We start from the raw sequence: 12,923 nt of genomic DNA, 5'->3' as shown, positions 1-12,923 counted from the left end.
TGGGCTCCTGCGCCCTGCAGCTGTCCTCTGTCCACCGCATTCCCCTGTGCTCATCCTCACTGGCAGGGCTCTAAGACGGGCAATGCTCATCAACAGCTCTCCCCACAGCTGCGCTGCCCCCTTCTCCTGTCATCTCCTTGTCCTGCTCCCTTGCATCAAAGCTTTACTGCAGCTTCTGAGGAGTCATCACATGGATCCAAAAAGGTCCAGAATTTGGAGCAGTCTGTGTGATCTTACCTTTCCTAGTCCTTCCTCAAGTCATTCTGCTGTCTCACTATACTCCAGCCACACTAGCCTTCTAGTTCCTCAAACTCAGGACTTCACTTGCCATACTCTCTGCCTGGAAGACAGAGTTCCAGTGTTCCCCAGCCCCCAATCTCTCCTAACGGCCAATTCCCCAGCACTAAGCTCTTCCTCTGTTAACTGCCTTTTACCCATCCTGGTCTCAGTTTAAACGCACCCTCTTCAGAACATCTTTGCTGACTGCCACGCTAGATCAGATCTCGTTTTATGTTAATTTAGAACCCCTTTTTCATACAACTTACTGCAATGGTGATTAATCACAAAATAAACTGTATTTATCCCTCTTAACAGATTTAAGGACAAGAATGGTTTTGCTCACTCTTATAAGAGGCTCCAATACCTACTTACCAAATAAACACTTGTTGGGTGAATAAACAGGGAGGGGGAGATAAAACTAAAGGGAAAAACCAAAGGCTATCTATCATCCATGAGAAGGGCTCATGTCAGCAGCAGCATCCAAGAGGCAGAATTTCCTGCCCCAATTCCTGCCTCAGTGGTTCTGGCCCCTGGCTCATTGCCAGCATCTGCCTACTCACCACACTGTCTGGGGACTGGAGCTGGTCTGGCAAGGCTGTGCTGCTATTGTAGCCAGAGGTAACACCAGAGGAGAGGCTTCCATTGGAGCTGGTACTCAGGGAGTTGGACATGGCCAGGGTGTGCAGCTTTTCTTCTTCCTGAGAAGGACAGGGGGCTGTCAACCAGCTTCTGGTATACCCTTCACTACCCGCTCCACCCCTGACACCACCCCTTCCCACCTCCCCAGCACCCATCATCTCCCAGTGCCTCCTACCTCAACCTGAAACCCTCATGCCTCCCCACATGCCTGCCCCAACTAAAAAAACCAAAGCTGCCTCCTCCCAGACTCTGGCCTAGGGACAGGAGCTAGTCAGAGGATGATGATGTGTAAAAAGAGTGAGCACAGCTTTGACCTGGTGCAATGGAGTCCAACACCTTCCTCCAGATACTACATCCTGAGACTCAGAGGCAGCCCCAGTGAAGGCTGACCCAGTCTTATGTCTGCCCCCAGGTCTAGGCCTACTCTGACATCACTGGTTTGCCCCACTCCCTACCTTTAGCAGCTGGGAGATGATCTGCTGGCGGATTCTCAGCTTCTCCTGCTCAGTCCTCTCCCGTAGCCGGTCCCGGGCCAAGGCAATCTCCACCTTGGCCTCCTCACGGGCACGCTGGTATTCTTGCAGCATCACTGCTATGTCAGAAGCGGGGTGAGCAGACCGTGATGCTGACGCTGGGCTCCTGAGGAAAACAATAGGGTGGAGAGATGCCCTCTAACATTGTGGGTGGGTGGGTGAGAGCCTTGGGCTACTCATCCCAGATCTATTTAATACCATCCTCTGGAAGGACCCATCCTCGTTGCCTACAATTTAGTTTTACAACCCATTCTGAGGCTCAGGCCTACTGTCTTACACAGTAGGTCACAGCCATGGTCTGCCTTCTCCCATGACCTCTGCCCCCATGCTATCCCTCTCACATCCTCCTCTTCCCCACCCCCCTTGCCCCATTCTCCCACAATGACTTCTACTTGCCAAAAGGAGCCTAGGGCCTACTCCGGGAATCACTCCTGTCAAAGGAAGCTGCAGTTTCCACTCTCCAGGCCCTGCTCTCCACAGCCCTCTCACCCTACATACAACCTGCTCTCTGCTGGGTTCTGGGCCCATCCTTACCTGGTGGTCTCCACAACATCCTTCCTCAGTTGTTGCAGGTATTCTCGGCGCCTGCTGGGTAGGTCAAGGTCCCGGGTGGGGAGATCCCTGTTGAGCAGGAGACTCAGTTGCTTCCGGGGCCTGATCTGCATCCAGTGCAAGTTCTGAAGTCGTTCAGCCCGCTCTCTCCGGAGGGTCTCAATGGTTTGGTTTTGCCTGAGACAAAATGTGATCAATTCACTGAAGCTGGCCCCAAATGCCCTTCTTCATCTTAAGATCTACCTCTGATCCCTGGAAGATCCCAGAGCTTAGCAAGGGAAACAGGAATATACAGGTATTAGCCTTCTCTGATTCTCTTTCAGCCCACCCCTCGCCCTTCCCTGCCAGGCTAGGGGCCCTTACCGGGCATAGAGCTCCTCCCAGGTGGACCGCACAGGCTCCTCAGCAGAGAACGCCTCCCCTGTCCCGCTCTGTAGCACCTGCAGCAGGGCATCTGCCTCCCCAAAACCGTGGTGCAGTTTCGCTTCTGTGAGCTCCATGCTGAGAGAGAGGTTCTGGGCCCCCACTTGTAGGGGGATCTGCTCCCTCTGCGACCAGTGAGGACCCTGGCTCTGGTCATCAGGAGGTTGTAGGGGCTTCTGACCCTGCTCTCCAGAGCTAAGATCACATCTGGGCCCCAGTGACTCCATCAAGCCTAGCCCCACAGGGGAGCCATCCTGAACCCCACACCAATGAGTATATCTGTCATGCACTGGGAAGTCCCTCAGGCTGTGATGCTGGGGCTCAGGGGCCACGCACACCTGGGAACCAGAGCACAGCAACATCTCAGTTTGGCAGGCCTCGGTTGGGCCCAAAGCAGAACCCTGGAGCCCTGTGGACAGGGCTCTGTGGACAGAGCCCTCAGTCAACCCAGAGACAGGGCAAGGGATGAGGGGCTGGAGGTCTTCCCTTGAAGACAAAAAATCCAGAGTGGGTTGTGGCTCCACTGGAGATGCTGAACTCTCATCCCCGTGTTCTGTCTTGCTCTGCCATCGACTTGGCCCCCTACTGCTCACTGGGTCACACTCCAAGGGAGCCAGGTCATCGGGCACAAGGCCATTGGCCAGCCTCTGGCTCCGGCTCCTCAGTGAGGGTGGTGGCAGTCCACTTTGGATCAAGGTGGTGGTCCTGGGCTGAAGCTGCTGAGGCGGCTGCTCTAACAAACAAGCTTGGAGTTTCGGGCTCTGCGGTAGGCTATCTGGGGAGCTTATCTTGAGGAATGACCTGCCATCACTCCTTTCTAAGGGACTTCTGCCTTCCCCACATAGAGCCCCCACTCTCTGGTAGCCACCTGACTCATCAGTAGTTTGAGAATTATTAACCACTGGAAGCCTAGAGGTGTCAAGGAGAAGGTCTGGGCTGGAGACAAGCTTCTGGTGGCCTTCAGGAGGACAAGCTGAGGGGACTGTGAGAGATAAAGAGTCTGTGGGGAACCCCAACCTCTGGGTACTGGCACTAAGTGTGAGGATTGGGGAGGAGGCTCTGTCCACCAACAATGTACCAATGGTGCCCAGCCCCGTCTCGACCTGAGGATCCCTGACAGACTCTGCAGCACTGAGGCAGGGCTCTGGGGATTGGGAGCTGCTGAGGCTAGGGCTGCCAATGGCCAGGCAGGAGGGCACCTCTGGCTGGGAGCTGGGAGGCAGGGAGGCATCTGGAAAGGCCTGGGGGCTCACAGAAGGGAGGTTCTGCCCAAAGTGGGCTTTCTGAAATCTTACGTGGGATGTGGGTGCTGGAAGGCTCTGGGGCCTGCAGTGGGTACTTTCTTCCTGAAGTTCTGAGGGCCTTGCCATTTTAGATGTCATTTCCTCTGTCTGTCTCTTCTGAAGGTTATGCGTGACACGTCCCCGTTCTTGAGGGAACATGATGGGAATATCTGAGCCCAGCACTTCAAGGACCCCACTGACCTCCTGAGGGCCGGCCTCTGGGGCCTGGAGGTGCAGGGGTGGAAAGGCCAGGTCAGTTTGGATGCCCTTGTCCATGGTGGTCTGAGTATAGCCATCTATCATAAGGGCCTGAGTCACTTCATCTGGGGTCTCCCTCTTGACGTTCTGCTCCTTTTCAGCCACACTTGGCTGAGAGAGACTCCCCAACAGCTCTGAGGTACTGTGCAGCAGCTGTGAGAGGTGGAGAGAGAGATTATGCATGCTAGTCCAGGAGACCAGACCAGAAACTGGCACTGCACTGGTTTCTGGCTGAGCAGAGATGTCGGTGGAGCTCCAGTGGAGACTGCACCCCAGGGTCTGTGTGCCCTGCTCCAAGGTGTTTATCCTGGACTGTCCCACAGGGCCACCCACCTCTGACGGATACAGCAGCATAATCTCATCTACTGGACTTGCCGCACTTCCTTCAGCCAAGAGAGGATCATTCCTCAGACAGCCTGCTACATCAGGGGTGTCCCAGAACTGGGCTCTCTTGTCAGCACCCTTACTGGTGGTTGCTCCTTCAGGGCTGTTCAGGATGTGGAGGTTCCCCAAGGCAAATGAGGAACCCCATAGTTCCCAGGCCTCACATGAACCCTGGGCATTTCCAATACTGCTGTGTGTGCTCGACAGGTCCCGTGCATTGGCATGGGTGCTGAGGTGGGAGTACAGTGGAGAGTTCTGATGTTCTAGGCCCTTGTCCATGCTTGAACAACCCACTTTGTTTGATGGTATCAGGCCCTGGGGTGTCTGGCCACAGGAGACATCTAATGCACTGCCAAACACATACTGCTTCCAGCCAATCTGCACAGGCCTCTCTGGATGGGAGGAGCGGATGTAGGGATTGATGTCACTGGAGTCAAAGTATAACATTTTTTTGTCTGCCTCGGAGTGCCACTTTTCAGGCCTCGCCTGGCTACCTGGTCTCTCCAGATTTTCCTGCCAGGACTCTTCCAGGGTCCTGGATGTCCAGCTGGCCATGAAATCAGGGGTTGGCATGCAAGAAAGAGCTGATGACCTTGGGTAAGGAGGGGTAGTAGGTTTCAGGGGCCAGTGATTATCAGTGCTATTGTCCACGTTAGATGAGGCTTTCTGACTGCAGCCCTCAGCTTTCAGAGATGTTCTCACTGCTGACTCATCCGAGAAATAGTCCCTGCGATGTGGAGACCACAATCTGTTAGGCTCCTGTATATCTTCATCTGTGGGGGAAGGGGGCTCCACAGACAAATTCAGCTCCTGAAGAGACCGGGAAGAGCTGACCACGGAGAACTGTGGTCTGGGGGAGGACCTGGAGTGTTTGGGGCCAGAGAAGACTGCAATCACAGGAAGTGGGCACCTGTGGTGGGGAGCTGGCTGCTCCCTGCCAGAGGCAGGCAGGTCAGGGCTCTGGGGTGTGAGCTGTGGGGCTCCACTTTGTCCCAAAGGCATGGCAGCTGAATCTTCGAAGCCTGTCAAGAACATCTTAGACACAAAGGACTTGGCTGTAGATGCCTCCTCCGTGCCTGCATCTCTAATCTGACAGCCATCCAAGCCACCTTCATGGGAAGGTTGAGAACTCCTGTCTCGGGCAGGCTCTTTACTACCACTCAAAGCCTGGTCTCTCTGCTGATCCTCCTCCTCCCAGGGACCATCAGCTTGGTGCCTGGAGATGTGTTTTAACTTTGCTACAAACTTAGCTTGGGGACCCAAGCCACTGTGATCTCTGAATTCAGTGGAAAGTTGTGGCTTTTCTGGAAGGCGCTGGATTACATTTCCTAAACATCCATGCTGTGGTTCCCCCGGAAGCTCACTCTCAACAGATCCTTCACTTAAATTCAGGGTGTGTGGTCTCTCTGCTGTTAAAGGTCGTTCTGGCTTGGTTTGAGACTCTTGTGTATTCTGGCCACCTACAGAGCTGCCCTGAAACTTCCTCAGTGGCTCAGAGCACATGTCTGCAGAGGAAAAGGCAGTCTCAAGCTCTGCGCTGGGTTTCTTCTCAGCCACCTCTTTCTCATGATCCTCTACTGACCTTGAGCTTCCATCAGCCACTGAGTGGCTCAGTGAACTTGTCCTCATACCAGGGGCAGAAGGGGAGCTGACTCCTTGAACCAGAGATAGGACAGCAGCAGAAGCAGAAGGCTCCTGAATGCTGCTGTCTGTTGGCCCAAATTCTCTATGAATGCCCTTGGGCTCAAGGCCAGGTGCCAAGAGCCCTTCAACTTCCCTGGAACAGCTTTCTCCTCTCTCATCCATTCCACTGATTCTGGAAGGCATTATGCAGGGTGGCTGGAGAGTGTGGAGGGCAGCCTTGGAACTCTCTTTTCCCAAGTCACCATCTCTATAACCCGGTAAAGTGGAGGGTGGGGAGAAAGAGATAAGAGAAGCAATGGGTTGAGGATTGCACAAATGGCAAGGAGTTGTTCTGCTGTCTTCCTGCCCCCTAGATAGACTAAGAGTCCTGCTGTGTTCAATGTTCCCTAAGAAGACAACACAGTATGAAGCTTCCCATGGGCATCTGCACTGGGCTTCTTCCTGAACTCCCCCAGGACTTGGGCTAGGTCTTTGATCTGGCAATGAAGTCAGCCTAGGATGTTTGCTGCCACCATGGCAGGCTTCCGCCAGCCCACAGCCAACACTCTCCTTCCTCTTCACACACTGCTGTGAGGGAGCTTCCAGTTCAACCCTTCTCAGAGCTCTAGGCAGGTTGGTACCCTGTTTGGGACTTGCCCTCCCTTCTTCTAAGCCAGTGAAAGCCTCAAGGCATGGAGCATAGTCTTGGATACACCCTGAAAGGCTGACAGAATTCTGAACATCACAGGTCACAAGCTGACTTTCAAAACAGGTTGTTTTTTCTCCATGTGCAGCCACTAAGACATTACCTGAACTTCCTCCACAAGTGGTATCTAGAATTCTAGGTTCTTGATGTGCTGGGCTGCTCTCCTGACCACCAGGGAGCATGGCCTCTATAGTCGCCCGCAGAGCTGACTGGCTTCCCCTGTGAGGAATCATGCCAGGGTCATTCAGAGGGGTCCAAGAAGATAAGGCAGCCACTAATTTCTCTGGTATTTCCCTCCTGTCCTCTACAGCTATTGAAGGAAAATTGCCTGAGCTCTCAGGATCAGCAGAGGAAGGTGTTGTGGTTGCTTTTTTCTTTTTCTCTATGATTCCAGAAGAACTAGAGTGACATACCAACTGTTCACCGGCTCCCAGAAAAAGTCTCAATTCTCCAGAACAATAGCTTTTTCCTAGAGTTGGGGCTACATGGGAGGAAATCTGTGAGGTAGGCTGTGGGACTATGTGAGTCTCTGTGTTGGGCAGATGTTGAAAGCTGTCTGCAGGGAGGGGTGTGGCCTGAGAAACTTTCCTCTCATTAGTCAATAGATGTCCTGGTTCAGCAGAGAGAGAGGCTACATGAAATCTTTGTGCTTCAGCCTCATTTCTGGTCCTGTCTGACAACGAATGGTCAGTGACCCCTGAAAAACATTCAGATCCTAGTAAAGTCTCATAGTATGGAAGAATTTTGCCTCCAGCCCCCAAGTCATGAAGCTGCTTTCCCTGGGCTTGTGCTTGTGTGATCTCTTCCAACACACCCAAGTCCATGGATGTATGAGCACAGCGCTCTGGGTGAGGCATCCTTGGCAGGGACACAGGTGCTGAGAATGTACCACTAGGAAGATGGAGATCCTCAGCCTCCTCCGCAGGACAGCCTTGACTGTTACCCTCTTCTAAGAGGCAGCTGGCCTTCTTTTCAAGTGGGCTAGAGGCCCTGTTCAGGAAAGTGGCTCTTTCTGTTCCTCTCTGTACAGCTGCCTCAGCTTCAGAAGCAAAACCATCTCTGGAACTCAAGCCCATCAAGATGCTTCTGAGGTCCCCTCCTTGGTCTTGGGTACTTGCTGATCTCTTGCCCTCTGCCCCCAGGGGAATGTTCTCTGACACACAGAATTGACCATGAGATCCCATGGACATGGATATCACAGACCCACACCAAGCAGAGTGTGCCGAGGAGGAGCCCTCTCTAATAGTTCCCTGAGGGCTATGGCTTCGGGGCTCGCCACACAGGTCCTGACTTTCTGCTCCAGTTACCAAGGGACTGTTAGGTATTTTCAATATTGTGGGATCCAGTACATAGTCAACTGAAGAGATGCCTACAGAATCGCGTGCATGAAGACAGTCTCTTGGCAGCCTTGGAGAATTCAAGGGCAAGGAACTATGCAGGTTTCCGTGAGGAGCCTCAGAGAAATCTGGCTGGCTCAGCAATGGACCAATCTCCTGGCTGGAAGATGTGCCGATACGGCGCTGGCTTGGGCTAGGAAGTTGCTGAATCAGTGAAACCACTGTATTTTCCTCTTGTAGGTTCCCTCCGCTTCGCACAGCCATTTCTTCAACTCTATCTTGAACTTTAGGCTCCTCTTGTTTAGAACTACTTATACACTTGGCAACTTGGGTTTCCCAAAAATCTTTCACGGTTTCCAGTTCCTCAAGACTTCCCAAGCCACAAGGCTGCCTTGTGTGGGGGCTTGCAGATGCATTCTCTGCCTCACTCTCCTTCTCAGAAGACATCTTGGGGCTGGGCTGCAGTGGCAGAGCACTAGCCAGTGCTTTGGTTCTTGGATTAGCACAAGTGTCTGTGAACTCTCTACAAACTGTACATGTTCTTACATAATCACAAGTGTCCCTGGAGGATCTGTTTAATACAGCTGGGGAAGTGTCCTCTTTTGCAAACTTAGTGTCTTGTATACATTCCCTTGACCTGAAGGGGCTCAAGGTGATTTTCTGGGCCTGGAGACCTTCCCCAGTGCTACTGTCAACCTCCATTTCTCTAGCTTCACTATCCCTAAAGGTAACGTCATCTGTCTGTTTTGGAGAAGATGGCTGATCCTTCAAAGACACGTAGTTTCCAAAGCTGCTTGGCTTCAGGACATAGTCAGCCATCTCTTGGTCCCTCTGGTCCCAGAACACAAACTCCTTACCGACTCCCAGTGTTTGGGAAGCAGATAGCTGCTTATTCTGCTTGGATTCAATTTCCAAGATGCCATCTTCCAGCTGCATTACACTCCTAATTAGCCTGGCCATTTCATCACCACTGTTAACTCTTTTATTCTGTTTCTTTCCAGAAGGTTCTTCTTTGGGGCTTAACATTTCTTCTGACCTTCCGGGGCCTTTGGATTCATTCAGGTTTTTTTCCTGAGAGCATGTAACTGACTGGAATCTTTCATATATAGACTCTGTCTTTGGATGCTTAAACTCTTTTGAGCTATCTTTGGGATGGAAAGCTTTCCCAAGAAGCCCAGATTCATTTTTCCTCTCACCCTTGTGGGCTGGACTCTCATCTGGGGCCATTATCTTTGGACCACTTACTCTATGATGTACTGATCTGGACTGCAAAGAAATAGCAGTTTCCCCCAGCATATCCTTGTCAAGGGCTAAATTGATGGTTTCATAGATGAAATCAGATCTGGCCCCAGAAGGAAACTGTCTGTTCATATCAAAGGCCTGGGTCTGTCTTAGAACTACACTGTGATCCTGCTCTTCTTCCCCATCTGCCTCAGACTCACAAACAAGGAGAGGCTTCCTAGACCTAGAATGGCTTGAGCAAACATTGCAACAGGACTGTACAGTGGCCTTTTCTCTCTCCTTAAGTGTTGAAAGATTGTGATTATTTAAAATTCCAACTTGATTTTCAAGTTCACATACTTTTGTGCGAGTAGATGAAAGAAAATGTTTGTTCTGAGCAACAAAAAAATAAACTGAATTATGGCTTTCTTCTTCAATGTTTCCAGGGCACTTCCCTCTTTCTCTGCTAACTTCCTTGGTGTTCAGATCAACTGGCCTCCCTGCTGTGACCTGTAGAGATGAGGCAGTCTTAGAATTCTGGTTTTGTAACAGCACTGGCAAATTATTCTTAAAATAAATATTTTGGAGAACTTGGTGGTCATGACCAAAGCCCCAGGCTTCTCTGGGGGGTGGGGAAGGCACTCTTGATTCTCTGCAAGCCGGGATCTCTAAGGCAGTTTCTGTCAGGGCATCCCGGCTTTTGGTCACATAGAATGTCTCCAAGGGAGGTGGCTGCAAGGAAGATGGGAGTGGATTCCAGGCACCAGAGTGGGGGTGCATCTTTGGACCTGACAGAAATGCAAACGAAACACTTGGGTGCCTTCTAACCACTTCCCTGGAGCTTTCCTGATAGTCTACCTTCTCTTCCTGGAGGGGTGGGTAGCCGGGGTGACTTAACTGCCCCTCCTGGGCTGCACTATTCTTCCTGAGAGGAGCCCAGCCCTGGGGCCAGTGGTTTTCTTTACTGACTATGGTTACATTACTGTGACAAGGGCTTTTCAAGAAAAAACATTCATCAGAGGAACTCATCCTCTGAGGCTTTCCACTACTCTGAGAAGACTCTTCCAAGTTGTTCTGCTTGACTTGACATACTTCTCTCATGGAATTTGCCATCTTGCTCTCTGCTGCAAAGACTGGTACAACATTTGTAGTTCCAGAAGTCAATGATTCTACATCTGCTGAGTAAGTTCCACTATGACTCACCTCTTTCTCTCTAATTGTAAAGAAATCTGAAGTACCTTCTAGCTCTGCACTCAAACTGTCCTGTTCTTTCTCTGCTCTCAAACACTGAATTTTGGATAAATGGACAGGAAAGTTGCTGAAATCCAGACTGCTAGATACCCCAGAACCAACTGGCAAAAGCGTATCTGTTTCTTTGCCAGAACTTTGTGTCAAGGAAGCAGAGTCTTCCTCGAGGGAGGAGAAAGTTGGCCTGGGTTCTCTTATAGCCTCCAACACGGGATGGGACAGTTCAAGGAGGTACTTTTGCTGAAGGGCAGCCCAGTCCCTCTCGTGGGCACTGCCTACATGAGTGAATGAGGCAGCAGAGGCAGCCAAAACACTTGACACACTGGAGTTGTTGGATGCTTCAGAGTTGCCTTCCTGGGCTGTGTCAGGGATACCTCTGGCCTGGAAGATGCCAGCAACTCGTGGCTGAAGAAGCCTATAAGACCCCCAAAATGATAGCCTGGATGTATCAGAAGCAGGGGTTGTGCTTCTGATACCTCTTACACAGCAGGGCAGCTCAGTACCACCTTGGGGTAGTTTGGAGGTATAGGGCAGGAGTATTTCTGCCTCTGATGGCTTTAGTTCTTCCATATTTTGCCCATGTCCAGGCCTCTCCCAACCATGGGGCTGAGATTCCTGGACATCAGGACTTGGACATAAAGAACCCACTATTCCTGAGGGGCTACTGGAATTTATCTTAGAGTCACAGGAAAACCAGGAATCCATGGACAACAGAGGACTCCCTCTTGAAAGCTGCAGGCCTTGGAGCATGTTTGCCTGTTCAGAGGAGCTTGCCTCTACCTCTGACTCAGGTTGCTCACAGGGGGGTTGGGGCGGGGGACCAAGGTAAAATGAACTGCTCATTGGCAGGATGGCATCCAGCCTGGCTACCATTTCATTGCTGATGGGACCAAGTCTACACATTGCCTCCTGTTCCACTATGGGCAGACTGGAGGTCTGTAGGTGCCAAAAAGTCTCTGTGGGCATCTCGTCAGCTGAACTGAAGAAACCCTCTGCTTGCTGTTCTTCCCTCAGCTCCTCCTTGGCATCAATCAGGCTATCCAGGGAAAAGCTCCTGTGAGTTTGGGTGAATAGTCCACTGTTTGAGGATGTGGTAAAGCCCCTCACAGAGGCCATAACTCTGGTCCTGGGGTGGCCATGACCACTGGGGAGGTAACTGCTCCCTGGGTTGTCTGGTGGGCTTTCATACCCCTTCTCAGCCAGCGAGTCCTCAGATATTTGGCTGTCATCACTTTCAGAATTCTCTGGCTCTGGAAGACCCTGTTCCTTCCCCTGGGGGTCCTCTGGCTTCAGTGGCTCCATTAGGGCTTTGGCATAGACACAGGAGAGAGAATCCACTGAGTACCTGCTATTTGTATCAGATAAGTCCCCATTTCTATCTCTTATATGATCAACTCTTGGGCTGGAATCTGTGAGTGAGGATGTGGAATCTGGGTCTCCCACGTGGTATTGCCTCCTCAATGGGCTGCCATGAGGCAAACAAGAGGACTTTTTTACAATGTCTTTGACCAGCACCCTCTGCTGCCTTTTTGATGCCCTGCTTTGAGAAGGTGGTTTGGATTCCACCCAGAAAATCTCGGCTGCCTTTCCATGCCCAGATGCCTGTTTGGGTCCACAGGGATGTGAGGAACTGCAACAGGCTCCTTTAGCAGTCTTGTGGGTTCCAAGGTTCTCTTTTTTTTGCCACTCAGCTTGTGTGTGGTCAGAGTCTGCTAGTCCCCTACCCCACCTGATATAGGTGGAGGGAGTGAGTGCAACTGGCTTATCCCTTGGCTTTAGCTTGTTAACTGAATGATCCAGAGATGCTAAGCTCTGAGACACCATCCGACAGGGCTGCTTACCCGCTCTTTCCATTTCCTGGATGCTGGCAGACTCAGAACTCACAGTGAGGCAGGTGCCTGAGACTGAGGTTCCTTTCCTTGCCAAGCCCACCCTGGCAGTGCAGAGAGGCCCACTGCCTGAAGAACAGTGGGCATTCTTACTGAAGTGTCCTGTCCTTGGAGGGTAAGCAGCAGCCTGGGGGAAATACTCTTCTGATGGAATTTTCTCTGATATTTGGTCAGTAGGGTCAGGCATGGTGGAGGGATCCCGATTCAGGAAAATACTGTGGAGACAAGGAAAACCATTTCAGGAAAGTAATAGGTCCCTATTTTCTGCTCACAGAGGGAATGTGAAGTTCTGCTTGGTTTGCTCTAAAAAAGGTTGACGAGAACTAGGTCAATGTCACTGTTCTCTCTAGTCTTTGAGGTCAGAGAAAAGCTCTACAGGTACAAAAAGGAACTGTGGACTACAATCCTGGTATCAGAGAGGCCCAGGTACACTCTGCTGTTCAATTTATTTATCTTATAAAAAGACTGAACTGAATCTGAATCTAATTATGATTTTAGGGAAAAATTCCACTTAATAGGCCGTATGAGGAGTAGAGAAACAATCTAAA

The 12,923-nt window shown here is 51.3% G+C and overlaps 1 protein-coding gene across 4 annotated transcripts in view; it reads right to left on the bottom strand.

Moving 5' to 3' along the window:
- Positions 1–12,923, bottom strand: part of STARD9 (StAR related lipid transfer domain containing 9) — a 135,155-nt gene that overhangs the window by 19,144 nt on the left and 103,088 nt on the right. For all 4 annotated transcript variants that reach the window (XM_025998558.2, XM_072740622.1, XM_072740621.1 and 1 more), the window contains 4 exons: positions 2,367–12,590; positions 1,986–2,180; positions 1,374–1,557; positions 840–977 (listed from right to left, as the gene is read on the bottom strand). In XM_025998558.2, coding sequence (XP_025854343.2) covers positions 840–977; positions 1,374–1,557; positions 1,986–2,180; positions 2,367–12,590 — 10,741 coding nt within the window. The remainder of the gene's footprint in view (positions 1–839; positions 978–1,373; positions 1,558–1,985; positions 2,181–2,366; positions 12,591–12,923) is intronic.

The sequence above is a fragment of the Vulpes vulpes genome, chromosome 15 (assembly GCF_048418805.1).
Source record: "Vulpes vulpes isolate BD-2025 chromosome 15, VulVul3, whole genome shotgun sequence".
Classification (NCBI taxonomy): Eukaryota; Metazoa; Chordata; class Mammalia; order Carnivora; family Canidae; genus Vulpes; species Vulpes vulpes.
This window is presented reverse-complemented; position numbering and strand designations above follow the sequence as displayed.